General features: G+C 39.0%; 1 protein-coding gene across 4 annotated transcripts in view; it reads right to left on the bottom strand.

Moving 5' to 3' along the window:
• The window catches only part of ROCK1 (Rho associated coiled-coil containing protein kinase 1), a 178,291-nt gene that overhangs the window by 17,362 nt on the left and 145,645 nt on the right, over positions 1-15,284 (bottom strand). For all 4 annotated transcript variants that reach the window (XM_045006595.1, XM_045006596.1, XM_045006597.1 and 1 more), the window contains 3 exons: positions 14,989-15,154; positions 8,652-8,722; positions 29-117 (listed from right to left, as the gene is read on the bottom strand). In XM_045006595.1, the coding sequence (XP_044862530.1) occupies positions 29-117; positions 8,652-8,722; positions 14,989-15,154 (326 nt within the window). The remainder of the gene's footprint in view (positions 1-28; positions 118-8,651; positions 8,723-14,988; positions 15,155-15,284) is intronic.

Here is a 15,284-nt window from a genome sequence, read left to right as displayed (position 1 = left end):
ACTTCAAATTAACAGTAGCATCACTTACTCGATATCTAGTACCATGGATGGATTGGACAGGTCCTTGTCCTTTTCATCATTATAGAACAAAATCTTTTTACTGCTTACCACAACATACTGAAAGAAAAGGAAAGGGAAAAAGGTTACACACACTCTCTCACCCACACACAGCTATGTACCAGGAACTGGAGTTTTTCCAAGATGAACCGCTGCACTACCTCACTATTGGGAGATGTGCTAGTAGTTCAACTGGGCTGGCTGAACCTCTAGAAGTAGTGACCACTGCAAGCTCCAAGGCACTCCCGCCTTGCAAACTTTTTGAAGGTGAGGCAATAGAAAGGAGTAAGATGCTTTCAACTACTTCTGTTACTTCCACATTTAATTCTACAGCCTAATAGCAACAGGGCTCTGGGGAAGTGGGGAACGTAGGAAGTAGCATGAATGTGCAAAGACTCATCTTTAAGAACTCCGGTTACTAGTAAGTATTTTCATGTCTTCTTGGAGTGGGAATCTGCATATTCCCACTACCGGGAGCCTAGTAAGCGGTATTTATCCTCCCCAGAATGGTCAGGTGAGGAGTCCTATTTAAATGGGGACTGTAACATAATTCTCCCAAATTGGGTATCAGCTCTTGATGCCACATCCACAAAATAGTGTTTTGGGAACGTGCTGACCGATCTTTACACAGTAGCTTTGCAGATCTCAATTACTGGGATATACCTAAGACAAAGCATAGAAGTTGCCTTGGTTGAATAGACCCCGAGCTCCTCTGATAGGGCTCTAGGAAATTTACAGCAATCCTTAATACAGAGTCTGGTCAACTTGGACACCTGCCAAATTGCTATGACCTGACCCTTGTGATTATCACCATTGGAGAAAACCTAGGTGAATGCTTATATTCTTTTGACCTATTTAAATAAAACACTAATGCCCTCTTTGCCTCTAAGAAGAAATTTCACCTGTCCTGGATAAGAGTGAGGCTTTCAGAAGAACACTCACACATTCAACTTCTGATTGAGATGGAAAACTGTTACCAGCTTATGAAGAAATTTTGGAAAGACGCGAAGGTCCACTTTATTCTTATCGAAGACCATAAAGGAAGGATTGTCTATAAGTAAGGTTATGATTTTGACATGGAAATTTTTAGCAAATGTCATGGCAAGAGTGTGGGAAAAAAAACATTAAGTCACAGACAGTAGGGTGATTCTACCTCACATTCACCCCACACTGGAGGCTCCTGTCCCACAGTGCTAGGCCCAGCTCCAGGGGTGATGACCCGGTGCATGGGGTTGCAGCACAATTCAGGTTCGGTCCATATGCCCCTTTATCTCCATCAGGATGGATGGGCCATACATGAGTGATGCTGCTACCCCATGTGCCAGGCCACAAACTCTTGGGGGCAATCTCAAATGTGTTTTTACTGCCATTTCTGAGATTCACTGACTTTATTCAAATTCACAATTTTTGTGACCACTGTGACAAAATTATATCTCTATTTACAAGAATACCTAGCCCATTAATTCTCCTATTATGGCTATAATGAAAGCTGTTTTAACAGAGAGAAACAGGGAACATTCTTCCATGGGTTTGGAAAGACACTTCATATGCCTTACAAGAAATAAATTGAGATTCTAGGTAGAGATAGGGTCTCTCTCTGGAGAAAAGATGTTTACCTGAATTCTGAGAAACCTCTTCACCAAAAGCAACTGAACAGAGACTTAGCTGATAAGGAGAAATGACTTCCCAATGTCCCTTGACTGAAGAAAGTGACAATCCCAGCAACTTGAGGTACAGTAAATATTCCAGAAAAAAAAGGAACCAGTGCCAAGGATGGAGCTACATTACTTGTCACATCCCACAAAGGTAATAGAAGGAAAGGGCTGACAGCTTTCTGGAGATCCAGCACCTGGCTGAACAACAAAGCTTTGAAACAATTGGAGTCAAACATCCAGACTGCTAGATGGATTACCTTTGAATCCAGATGGAGTGTCTTTGATGGATCTGCCCTCTCTGCTGTGTCAAAAGATCTGATGTAAATGGTAAAAATAGGTGTGTAACCTGCAGTGTTTGAAGATCCAAATACCACTGGAGTCTGGCCTACACTGGGGCAATGAGAATAACCTTGGCCTTGTCCTGCCAGATGTCTTGTAGTACTCCTGGTAGGTAAACAGAGTGAAAGGCATGGAGGAGACTCATCCCCTTGAATTTACTAGAAAAAATTTCATAATGGACCAAGGGTCCATACCTGTGCTGGAGCAGAACCTCTGACATCTGGTGGCAAACAAATCTATTTCTGGATGCCTCTACTGAAGGGATATTAATTGCGTCACTGACTTCTTTGGGGTCCTACTGATTTCAGCTATGTTAATCTGCAAGGATACTGTCCTTCCCTGCCAGATGGAGAGCCACATTCCCAGAGGGTCCCTGTCTCCCTGCAAAGTTTTCAGGAGTGGATCTTTTCTTGCTCGTTAACACAGCACATGGCCATGAAATTGTCAGTGGCTACTGTACTACATGTCCTTGAATCCAAAGAAGAAACTACTTGAGAGTTCAGTAAGTCACCCACAGCTCCAGAGTCCTTCCCAGATTCCAGTAGCCATGGATTCTGAAGCACTGGCAGCGAGTGCCCAAAGAGTGACAGTATCTGAAACATTCCCTATTGATGGAGCTAAAGGGTGAATGAATTGTTCGTTGTCTCTGACTCCACTAATGGAGTACGAAGCATGTCTTTGGGTTATGTCAGCAACAGGAACTCGTCTAGCATGTGGGATATTGTGTCTTGCCAACCAATGTTAGAAAGGTGTCTCATTCTCAGCCATGCAAATAGAGCTCGGTAAATTGCTGAGACCATTAGCACAAGGAAGACTATTACTGGCTGGGACGAGTTATCCTTCAAGTTCTCTATGTCATGTAGACCTTGAGGTACCTGTTGTAGGGAACATAGGCCACATTGGGACTTAGACCTGAGTAACTTTAGTTGGCCAAATGTTAAATGAAAGGTAGAAATGCTCAAAGCAGCTTTCTGGATTCTAGACAAAAAGTTGTTAGGGTAAGGTCATCCATTTCCCTAAATTCTGCACCCACTTCCCCAGTATCATAATTAACTTACTGTCATAAGGATGTATGGGAAAGAATAGATATATGAATGCTGACAAGTCATAAATTATAACAATTAAGACATTTATGTCTTGGGCATAAGTGGAAGTTTGCCTACCAGCTCCTTAGCACATGGTACCTTCTTGCATCCTGCTTTTGAGATGCAGCTATTTGCTATTATCAACTAATTGTTGCAAGACACATCCACACTAACCTGAAAGCTTCAATGTGACTTCAAGATCAAGATACCAGGCCATTGGCTCACATCAAATTATGGCTACCAGACTAACACCTAATTGGCCTTAGAAGATATTCGGCTATCCCCTGAGCTGGTGTAAAGGGACACTGATCCTTAGAACAGATCAAAGCTATGCAGAAGGAAGGGGTTGGAGGTTCTCTCTCACAACAACGACCACATCCAAAGTTGCATCCTGCTCTTTTCCCTGGACTGACCATCCAAGGAAGAGGTGAAAGACTTTGACCATCAGCTAAGCCAAACCTGAATTCTACAACTGAGAGAGATAAAAGAGATCAAGTTTCCCTGCCTATATATTTAAGGTCTCCCCTAACATTGATAAAAATACTGGCAAATATTAGCTTAGATCCGAATTAAGACCAATCCTGTGAGCTAAAAACTTTGAGAAGATGGTGTGACAATCTTTCTGTACAGCAATTTGAGGATGGTGGAATCATTCTAACACTCATTAGTGTGAGTGGCTGTATGTTGCATCCCCCCCCCCCATCTGTGTCATTAACTGTTCCCCAAAGGAGTCACTACACCCCTAAGTCTGTTATCTAAATAGTAACATCTCTAAGTTAAACAAGTGTCATTTTAAAACTGCTATACGCATGGGATTCTAGAAACCATTTTATATCTGTGCAAGATTGCCAGAAAGATAGAGACATTGCTATTTATTGTAATAACTGGTGAGCCAGATAATTGAACCATTGAGGTATTGATTATAGTTCAATTATAACATAAATGTGACTAGTGCATTATATTACTGTAAATTAGGTTAGGAAAACAAAGTTAAATTAGCTCATTACATATTTTGTCTAATCACATATTTGTTTTTATAACTACTTGCTTAATATTTTAATACATTTATAAAAGATAGAGACTGGTTTCTCTCTCAAAACTTCAATGCAGACAAAATAGCCTATGTAAAAGAAAAAGGTGAAATAATTAACCATTCCTGAGGTCATCCTATATTTATTTTAATTACTTAAAATAACACCTTATTATACCTGCACTGTCTTTGGAGAGAAAATGCCTTTCTGTACACCAAATCTGGGACTGAAGTGATTAGAAGTAATTCATTGAGCAGAAGAAGTGAAAGACTTCTTCTAGCTGACAAGGTAACCAACTCCTGAAGTAGTTTGCATAGTTTCTATGGATATGTCTACACAGCAAAGAAAAACCTGCAGCTGGCCTGTGCCCACCTTGCAGGGTCCAAGAGACTGGGCTCTAGCCTGAGTCCAGACATCTACACATCAGTGAAACAGCCCCGCAGCCCGAGTCCCTTGAGCCCAAGTCGGCTGGCACGTGCCAGCTATGCGTCTAGTCGCTGTGTAGACATACCCTATGAGAACTCCTGGGGACGGCACCCTGAGCAGCCAGTCATTGAGACAAAGGGAGAAGGTGAATGATCATCTCTACAGGTCAGATGCCACAGCAGACACACACTTAACGAAGAATCAAAGAGATATAGGGAGGCCAAAAGGGAGGGCCCGTATTGATAGTGGTCTTGTCTGACAGAAAAGTGCAGATACTTCCCATGAGAAGGCCTCATTCTAATGTGAAAATAGGTGCCTTAGACTGAGAGACTAAACTAATCTTGAAAGGATAGAGATGAGATAATGGAAGCCAAGGTAAAGGTACTATATCTGAATTTTCAGATGAAGGAATTCAACTTCTTGAGACCCACAACAGGTCAAAGACCTCAGTCTTCCTTTGGGATCAGGAAATATCTGGAGTAAAACCCTTTCCCTTTTGACTCTGCAGGAACACATCACATTGAACTTCAGGAAGGCCACATTGCCAGGTCAACAGGAGACTGTGTAAAGGATCTTTGAAGAAGGATGAGGATGGGGCTTGGGGAGGTAGCATGGAATGAAATTGGTTTGCATAATTTGATAGCATGACTTCCAAAATCCAAATATCCATGGTGATTTTGCAGTTTGTTATGTGAAAGAGTGCTAAGTGGTCTTCAAACGGGGAAGGGAACCAGAAAACATGGTTAAGATTGGTTCTAGGCTTTGGGCACTCCATCAAATTTGAGGTCTCAGAGATGATGAAGGAGAAAAGTAAATGGCAGAACATCTTTTCGTCACTTTAAAGCTATAATTTTCTTCTGCTTCTCTTGTTAAGGGTCCTACTGATATGATATCTCTTCAGAGGATAGATAATTTTGCCTCCCTTTGAATAGGAGAATCTCCAGCTGGGCTCAAACTGAGGATAAATCAGACTCTCTCAGCCATGTGTACTGTTTGTACTAGCCATTGGGTCTTCCTTGGAAGCAGCATCTGAAAAATCAAAGAACTCCCTCAGAGCATATCTGTAATTGATTAATCTTTGTGATTTGGGCCTTGGCTAAATTTCTCCAATCTTTGGGTGAAGTCTGGGTGAAGACAGTCATCTTGTCCCACAAGAAGTACTGGTAGCAGGACATGACAGATTAGTAGTTTGTCACTGACTGCTTAATGTGGCCAATGAAAGACCTTTCCAAACAATACTGTCTAGCTTCTTGCCCTCTTTGTCCGATGGGGTGGAATGAACTCGGCTACCCATAGGTCATTCCATAACTGCGGACACAAAAAGAGAATTTGGAATGAGGTGGGTACTGGAGAACATGAAACATTCAAAAGTTATATCAGCCGTTTCAGAAACAGGCCCAGATGCTGGATTAATCCAAATACCCATGTCTGTTTGCAATTAACCATCCAACATGGAAAAGGTCACTTTTGCCCTTTCACCAGATGTGCGATTTTCTGAAATGCCACTGCAGATATGTTGAGAGTGATAGCTATTCTCGCCACCAACTCCTGAAACTGACAAAAGGTTCTCTGGAGAAGATGTGAAAAAGAGGCCCCAACATTCTTGTACAGGGAGGTTGAAGAAGTCTGAGCACTGGGATCCAAAGCTAGATTCATAGCGGTGATATCTATGGCTGCATCCAGCTCATATTAAGACAGCTATTTGTGATCCACATAAGAGACTGATCTAGTGGGTCCAGAAGCGGCAATGGGTACAAAGCTTTCAGCACTGATGCCCAGGAAGAGCTTTTTTAATACTGCCCCAAGAAGAAGGATCCTTGTAAAACACTAGAAAATCATTACCTCCCCTGTCTCACCCTATATACAGATAGGTTGGAGGCTAGGGGAAGGGGGACATCATCACAGGCCCCATTATTCACACTGGTACCTTGAAAACATGCCAGTATCCTCAATAAAAATCCAACCAGGAGGGGACTGGGGAACCTGATCTGCATAATCCTCTATCCTGATGGACCCGAGATATTGTTTCATGCTCCAGTCCAAGCCCTACATCTCTTGGATACTTTTGATGTCTCCCAAGGTGGGTGAAAGAGGAGAGCAGTCAACCCATAGATAAAGATCAGAGGGTGGAGTCAAAGACAGATCCAAGAGTGCTTCCTTGGGGAAAGCTGCCCCCAGAGGTCATTTCCTGAATAGCGATCTGGCTAGACCTTTTTGCTCCTGGAGAAGAAAGGACTAGTAGCTGAAGGCCTCTGGGAGACCTGTAAAGAACAGAGTTCCAGAAATCTTGAGTATGCAAGATTTAGTTGTCACAACCGCTTGAATAAGGATCACCTTGAGCCAGTTCTAGTGCTCCTTCTTCGCCAATAGGGTGAAGAGCTTGCAGATGGAGCATCTAGTGGGCTCATGACCTTCCCTCAAGCAAGCCAGACACCAAGTATGGGCCTCTGAAACCAGCTGGGCAAGAAATACATCTCTTAAGCCCCATTCTTTTTATGACAAGATCCATCATTACATATCTGCAAATTTATGGCAGGCACAAAGAGCCATATAGGGTTTGAGAATTACCTAACATTTCTAACACAAAACTAAAACTACATTACCTTCTAACAGTAAAAACTACTAACTTATGGCATTAAGAAATTAAATTTCTGTAATGCTGTTTAAAGACCCAGCTGAGGTTCCTGGTCTGTACACTACCATGGCTGGAAGGAAATAATGTGGTTCAAGCACCCCACACACCCCATTATAGATTTCACTCCAGAACATTTGGTGCTGGAGGATGCAAAGGAGGCACAAACTGCTCCAAGTGGTTTCCATTGGTCCAGCTGCACTACCAGAACATTTCCCAATAGTGGAAAATATATAGAAATTCACCCAAACAAGAAATGGGATTTTTGTGCACAGGATCTAGGACAGTTTTATGGAAGAACCCCCCGTCAAGCTTGACAACTTAATACAGAATAGTCCCTGCATTAGTCTTAACTAGCTTTGGCAGAATTAGATCTTTTTTAAAATTATTTTGACAGAATTTTTAAATTCTTAAAAATAAACAGGTATCTTTTATTTTTTTATCAATTTAAATTTTTGTTGCAGGAAATTATGGGGAGGTTAGACAATGTGGGGAAGAGTCAGACAATTATTTAATGACAGTAGACATTGAGACTGAAAAAGTTAAAGCATGATAATTGTTAAAACACAAACTGTAAACATCACGTCAAAATATATAAAGTAAATATCCTTAAATCAAACTTGAAAGTTCTCAATCAGAATTTTTTGCCTAAGTATACACTTCTGTTATTATCGATGGAAATATTTTCTCATGTTTGTGTGCGCACAGTGAAATCCATATTTATTGATATTTACCAATAAAAATATAATCCTTCCAAACCCCCTTAAATAAAAAGTTTAGGCCTGGGTATCAGCATAATTTTGGATCCACTTGCTACTCTCCTAACCTTCTTTAATACTGCTATGGAGAGATGCAATAAGCAGTTAGACACTAATCCAAAGCTTACTTAAGTAAATGGAAAATTTCTAAGGGTATTAGATTAGGCCCTTAGTACACAATGGGTATGGACCCCTATGTAGCTTCTTTCACCTGTAAAGTGTCTTCTGTGAACTCAGAAAGGAGATGGGGAGCATTTAGTCCTTAATTTGTTTTATTGCCAATTATATAATCATACTTAGACCAAATATGACAGTTATTCCTCTGCAGAAAGCATTGTAAAACATCTTCACATTGCTGGCAATGCTTAGTTGCCATGAAAAAAATCCTAATATTGCAGTTTGAAAAAAAAAACCCAAAACAACCAGAAAATCCACAAACCAGACTTAGTCCTACTTGAAAAATCTTTTACTGCATAATTCTAGACATCAGATAGAACCCTGAATTTTGAAGTTGTCTGTGGTCTTCCTGCAATAATGTAATATATATATACTAAATTATTCAATTTTTTTTCTAAATGTAATCTGCACAGTTAATATTAATATTGACATATGCTTAAAGAACTCTATTCGGGGATGGCAGGGTGGGGATGAGGGGAATCCTTTCATACCTGCTTTTTCCAGCCATGTCGTTTTATATTTCCTTTGTTTGGTATTGAAAGCCAACCCTCAATTCTTGACTCTGTTTTAAAACACATGGAAATTAAACAAACAGTCTTAATATATTATAATAGAACAAAATAATATAACAAAGCGCACTTGACTTCATGCGGCAATAGGCAATTACCCAATAGATCAGCAAAGCAGGAATTAAAAGAATAGCTAAACAAAACAAGGATATAAGCATTTATATTTCATGCTTCATCACAAACTAACATTTTATGTCCACACAGCTATTGCAGAAAAAATATCAAGCTGTTTTCCATAAGGCTAATATCTAACACTATATTTTAAAAAAGCCAGACACGATGCTTTGGTTTGAAAAATGTGCTGCAGCTTAAATGGAAGATAATTAAAAGATTCTCAATGTAAATATCATTTAACTTTCAGAGTGGCTATATGAAAATATTTAGCAGAAAGATGCTGCAAGTGAAACAAACCAGAGCCACAATTTACAAAACAGAGAAAGAGCGCACAAGAAAACAAGCAAAGGTACGCAAGTGTTCCATTACTCACAGAAGATAAGAATAGAAGATAAATAAATAAGGAATGCAGGAAGAATCAACTAGACACAAAGAATAAGAGACAAGCATTTTATTTATTTTTCAAAAGGACAATTTTCTGACGAGTATTTTGATAATGTATTTTCCTACAATATAGGTTTCAGAGTAGCAGCCGTGTTAGTCTGTATCCGCAAAAAGAACAGGAGTACTTGTGGCACCTTAAAGACTAACAAATTTATTTTAGCATGAGCTTTCGCATCCGAAGAAGTGAGCTGTAGCTCACGAAAGCTCATGCTAAAATAAATGTGTTAGTCTTTAAGGTGCCACAAGTACTCCTGTTCTTCCTACAATATAGTTACTGAAATAACAAATCATTATTTTGAACCGTGATAAAAGAACTAAGGCTTCCCACACTGGCACTTAACATTTTGTTGACACATTTTGGCTATCACTATAGAAAACTCTAGCTATCTAATGTTCTAAATTTATTTCTATTGTTTGGGATGGATTTTAAAAAATATGTATGAAATATGTTGAATATCCATCATGGAAAATCTATTTTATAATTACTTAAGCATAGTTTTATAAAAGGAAAACAAGTTAGCATAAAAAGTAGTTTGTTTTTAAAAAAGTTATCAAAGAACAGTAACATCTATGTATAAATTAATCATTCAGCCATACTAATGAATTTGATTAAAATAAGGCTAACAGCATTTCAATATCCCAAGAACATCAACTAAACAAATTAGTTACAACTTTCTATCTGTATATTTCTCCAACACACACTACCACTGTAGGGATAATTCTGGAAAGCAGTCAGTGAGATTTTGCCACTGCTGTGAAAATACACCCAAATATTTTTTCCAAACAAGGTTCATATATTTTGTTGACTAAAATTAGGAAGAGTTTTGCCACCCTAATCTTCCAAAAAGAAAAATTATTTTGCATGCTTTATTCTAGTGAAATTGTAACATTTCTTGCATTAATGCCTACAATAAAGACAATGTTATGTAATCACTTAAAACTGGGTTAAGTATCAGTCATTGGAATTCTCTTGGATTCTCTTCTCCACACTCTACAAATGTTCTCCAAACCACTTGGAAGAATGCAGAGTCATTAAATCTTGAAATTCAGATAGGCACAAGTGCATGCCAGCATTACTCTTTTGCAATCAGAAATTTATTTGCATGTAAAAGCCAAGGAAATTCCCAAATCTCTGCTTCTCACATCTTTAAATATATACACGTATTTTAAAAATCCTCCAAAAAAACCTCTTTGCTCTGACTCAACATTCAATAATTTCCTAGCAGGGAATATATCTCTACAGCAGTCACACTTAAGAAGTTTCTTCTGTTTTGAAATATATTCTTCCTGAGGTATTCCCAATTAAGCAAGAATGAGTATCACTAAAATTGGTGTAATTTCTGAAAATGTAAAAAAAGTTAGAGGTTCAATTCTCAGCTGCAAAATAGAGTAATAGCTGTCACGAAGATGAATTATAGTGACTGAAGTAGTTCAAAGAAAGGACAAGTAAAGGCTCTTTAAAAGGAATTTGAAAAGTCTGAAAGATCTGCTATTTCCAACTGATCTGAAGAAGAGTGACACTGAGGTTGTGCCCATAAGGACACTGATTGTGAGCAAATTACAAAGGCTTCTGTTTCAGCATGTGGCCTGAGTTCCTTGTCAAAGTAACTAGAGAAAGACTGGGATATTTACAATCTTGCTCTGAATTGGTTGATGTTCTTTTCTGTGCACTCTGACACATCTGTTCCAGTGTGCAAAGTACATTTGTATAGGGAATGGTTTTCAAGCTACAAAGAGGAGGGAGGGATAGCTCAGTGGTTTGAGCATTGGCCTGCTAAACCCAGAGTTGTGAGTTCAATCCTTGAGGAGGCCACTTAGGGATCTGAGGCAAAAATTGGTCCTGCTAGTGAAGGCAGGGGGCTGGACTCAATGACCTTTCAAGGTCCCTTCCACTTCTAGGAGATTGGTATGTCTCCAATTATTACCTTTTTTATTATTACCTTTAAAGAAGCACCTTGCAATGAAGATGTGTGCTCCTCAATGTCTGGCTTTTCTAGGAGGCTCAAGATTCCTATCTAATGGGCTCTTGAAGGAGTACACATTTCTTCTCAGAGACACTGGTGGTGTCACATGGCTTTCTTTAGACTTTCATTTATTGTCTTGTTTTAATTTGATTTAACTGATTGCCAGTTAACTTAACCAACACAATTGTTAATGCAGGTCACTTCACAAACATTTGATCCAGGACAGAAATATCTGGTGTTATCCTGAAGAAGTACCTCAGAAAATATGGGATGTCTGGGCCAATGTGGAATAGTCATCTCATAGTTCTGCTGAGACAGTCTGCCTTCATATTAAGGACACCCTACAGGTGGCTCTGAATGATAGAACATGTTTCTGCCAATCTGAACAGAAACAAGCCTGCCTGGTGCAACCATGTCCCTTTAGTCCTTCCTTGTCAAATGAGGTAGGATATTGTGGTCAATTTTTTTTAAATTTTTTTTTTTTTAAACACAAGGGTAAGATGTTCCTGTTGAAAGACTACCTGAAAGGGAACGAGTGCAAGGCAGACTGTCCTCAATTTCAGAAAGTTTATGTTGCTTTGCCTTTCTTCCTAGGACCACTGTCCCTAAGCTAACAAGTGCTTCCATCTTCTAAAGTGCATACTGCTCTAGATTCAAACCTGCAGCAGAAAGCCCTTCAAGAATCTCTCTTGATTTGTTGGTTAAAATGAGTATGCTAACCAGCTGAGGTACCATCACTTTAAATTCCAGTGTATTTTGTATTCTCATGGGGTATTTTGCTGGGATACATCCTCTCAGTGTTTCATGATCCAGCAACCCTGGGATAGGTACACCAATATGCAAAACCATCAATCCAAGAATATTTAGAAATATTCAGATTGTGGTTTGCCTGCAGTCTCAGATTTTAGAAATTACAGTTTAAAATGTTCAGTTTTTATTGGGAGAGGTACATAATGTCATTAGCTGAGTCTATCAGAAATTCCCCAGGCAGGAATTTCTGGATTATATTCTAGGACAGTGTTTGGTCACTCTTTTGTTGGTTTATCACAAATACATGTTCATAGAGAGAGTTAGAACAGTTATCTACACAGCCCTCTATGTCCTGAATGAATTGGCATCTCAAATAAATGCAACATCCAGGAACAAAGTGGATCCCTGGGAAGTGAAGTGTGGCAACAATGGTCACTAGCACTTCTATAAAGACTCGGAGGTGGCTGAAAGACTGAATGGCAGTGCTTTTTACTGGTAGGCTACTGAAGCCAGTGTAAACCTCAGAAACATTTGATGGGTGGACCTGACTGGAATATGCAGAAAGGCCTCTGTCAAGTAAACTCTACAGAAGTTAAAAGGTATTCCTGGTTGCATACTGGTAAAGGCTGAAGGCAGGATTTCCCCTTTTTGGGGGCATTTGTTGAGTGCTTTACATAAAAACATAAGAATGCCATATTGGGTCAGACCAATTGTCCATCTAGCCCAGTATCCTATCTTCTGATATCAGATGCTTCAAAGGAAATGAATGGAACAGGGCAATTATCGAGTTGTTTAGTCCCAGTATCTGGCAGTCTGAAGCTAGGAACATGGGGTTGCATCGCTGACCATCTTGGCTAACAGCCATTGGCTAACAGCCACGATCCACGAATTTACCTAATTCTTTTTTTAACCCAGTTATATTTTAACCTTCACAACCTCTCCAGGTTTTGTGGTTCAGTACTGCCACAATTTTATCTTCATGATTTTATCAACATAAATAAGATGATTCTGAAGGGCTTTAACTCCTTTCTTGTGGGGAATCTGGCGGGGAACGTCCCTGGTTTGGAGTAGATGAAACAAGTGTGTACATGGTTAGAGCTAATTATTGAGTACTTTTGGTAGTTTAGGACTGGATATAATTAGGACTAGATAGTTCAAGATTGCCCTTCCTAGGCAACTTAAGACTTCCAATATGTTGACCAATTTCAGGAAAATGTTATGATTTCAAATAAGAGCTCAGAAATTAGGCAGGCAGGTTCAATGGAGATTATTTTCATGTAGGAAATATTGTTGAACATAGGACTCCATGCCAGTTAGTAACATGAGGAAAGCTGCCAGCTGAAGGTCTCCGATCCCTTTTCAATACCTTAGTAAATAGTATGCATTAAGAAGTGCCATGAAGGAATAAAGCTCCTTGAAAAAGACCTGGATATTACTGACAGTTTTGAAATAACAGGAGAGTTCCTAGAATCTGACACATGGGGAGACGTATTTCTACATGGATAGGATGACTGTAGGAGTCTCCACCAACAGATTTGGGAGGGGTTTAACATCAAATATATCAATATCCGGAAGATGTTCCTGGAACAAATACAGCAGACATACACCCTTTAGGTTTTAAAATGTCTGACTATTTTACAGTCTGATTTGTGCTAGAAGCCAGACGACTTATTACGCAGTGCAGCAGTTGTGAAGATTTTGACACACCATTATCTGACTAAAAACACATTTTATAAAAGGTATATAATTTAAAATCAACATTAAAATAAAATTAAAAAAAATTAACTAAGGGAAAACATGACACCAATGCAGACAAAGGAGAGGGAGGCTACTCTCTAGAAGCATTCACTAATGATTGTTACATACCTGAAATTCAAGATTTCAACCATTTAAAGATGTTTGGGAAAACTGCAGTGTGAAGATCTAGGCAGCGGAAAGTGCATCAATAGGAAAAGAGACATGCCTAAAATGTTTCTTTTACATTACTCATCCATTGAGGTTGTATGGTCATGTGTAAACCAAAATCCCTTGTCTAAAATGCTCTTGATGACATAGGTCCTAGCCGTATTTACAGATATTTAGATTTATTTTGCTGCTGTGTATTCAGATTTTAAAGTCACATGACAAGCATATTTATTACTAATTTCACAAGGAAAATTATATCACTGTAAACAGAAAATAAGCCTAATAACTTTACCGTATGGGCATTTTGCAGCACAGCATATTATTTTTGAATGTTGTTCTGTAGCAAAAATAAATCTAGTGTGCTGGCATAACAGAGATTGGGTTATACTTTCTGTGGTGCTGCAAGAGTAATCAGTATCTGCAACAGCAGTTCTCAAACTGCAGTCCATGAACTATATGCTTATGGTCTGCAAAGAGATGGTTAGTAACATGATGCTCTCTCTCTTTGTTTTCATCTACTGAATAACAACATATAACTAAAAATGCATTAAATATTTTCCCAACATTAACTTTCCAGGGAGGCAATTTTTGTCACTGCCACGGCGATGCTATGTGAACTATAGGGGAGGTGGTCCACAAGGCAATTTTGCATTACAATATGGTCTACACTATGAAAAGATTTGAGATTCCTCATTTACAACACATATCACATCCATTATATTTTCACACAGTGCAGCAACAATAATGACAGCTGTAAAGATGGTCTCTTCCACTGAATGGAAGTTATGGCTCTAACCTGGGAAGACTGATTTCAGATGAAATGAAGACAGTCCTCTATACAAAGCTAGCCAAGCTATGAAATCCCTACCTGGCCTCCAACATAAAAAGCTAACACTATTATCCTGCATTCAGGACTTCAACAAAAGAATAAGTAATTTTATTTTAAAAAACAATAGTTAAAATAATGGAGAGGGGATGCAGAAAAGGTAAAGGAGAAGCCATTTTAAAAGGTGATGGCCAACAATGTCTAAGACTAAGTGTATATATAAAAGACAAGTTGTCCAAATGCATAATTCTCTTACCTGTAAGGTTTCCATCAGTTTCATCTGGCTGGAGGCTGGCAACACTGGTAGAGTCCATTCCTTGCTGAAGGTCCAAAAGTTTACTACGCAATTGTTCTATATCACTCTCTTTACTATCCAGCTGCATCTGAAGCTCATTCCTATATGTTGACTCTTCTGCTAGTTGCTGTATTTACATATCCACAGTAAGCATATGATCCAAAGAGAACATGGAAACAAAATAATAAGGTATTTAAAAACTGAAGAATGAATTATGATAGATTACAAGATTTCAGTAAATCAATGGATTAATTTGG

The sequence above is a fragment of the Mauremys mutica genome, chromosome 2, assembly GCF_020497125.1.
Source record: "Mauremys mutica isolate MM-2020 ecotype Southern chromosome 2, ASM2049712v1, whole genome shotgun sequence".
NCBI lineage: Eukaryota > Metazoa > Chordata > Testudines > Geoemydidae > Mauremys > Mauremys mutica.
Note: the sequence above shows the minus strand (reverse complement) of the source record. Positions and strands in the feature narration are given on the sequence as shown.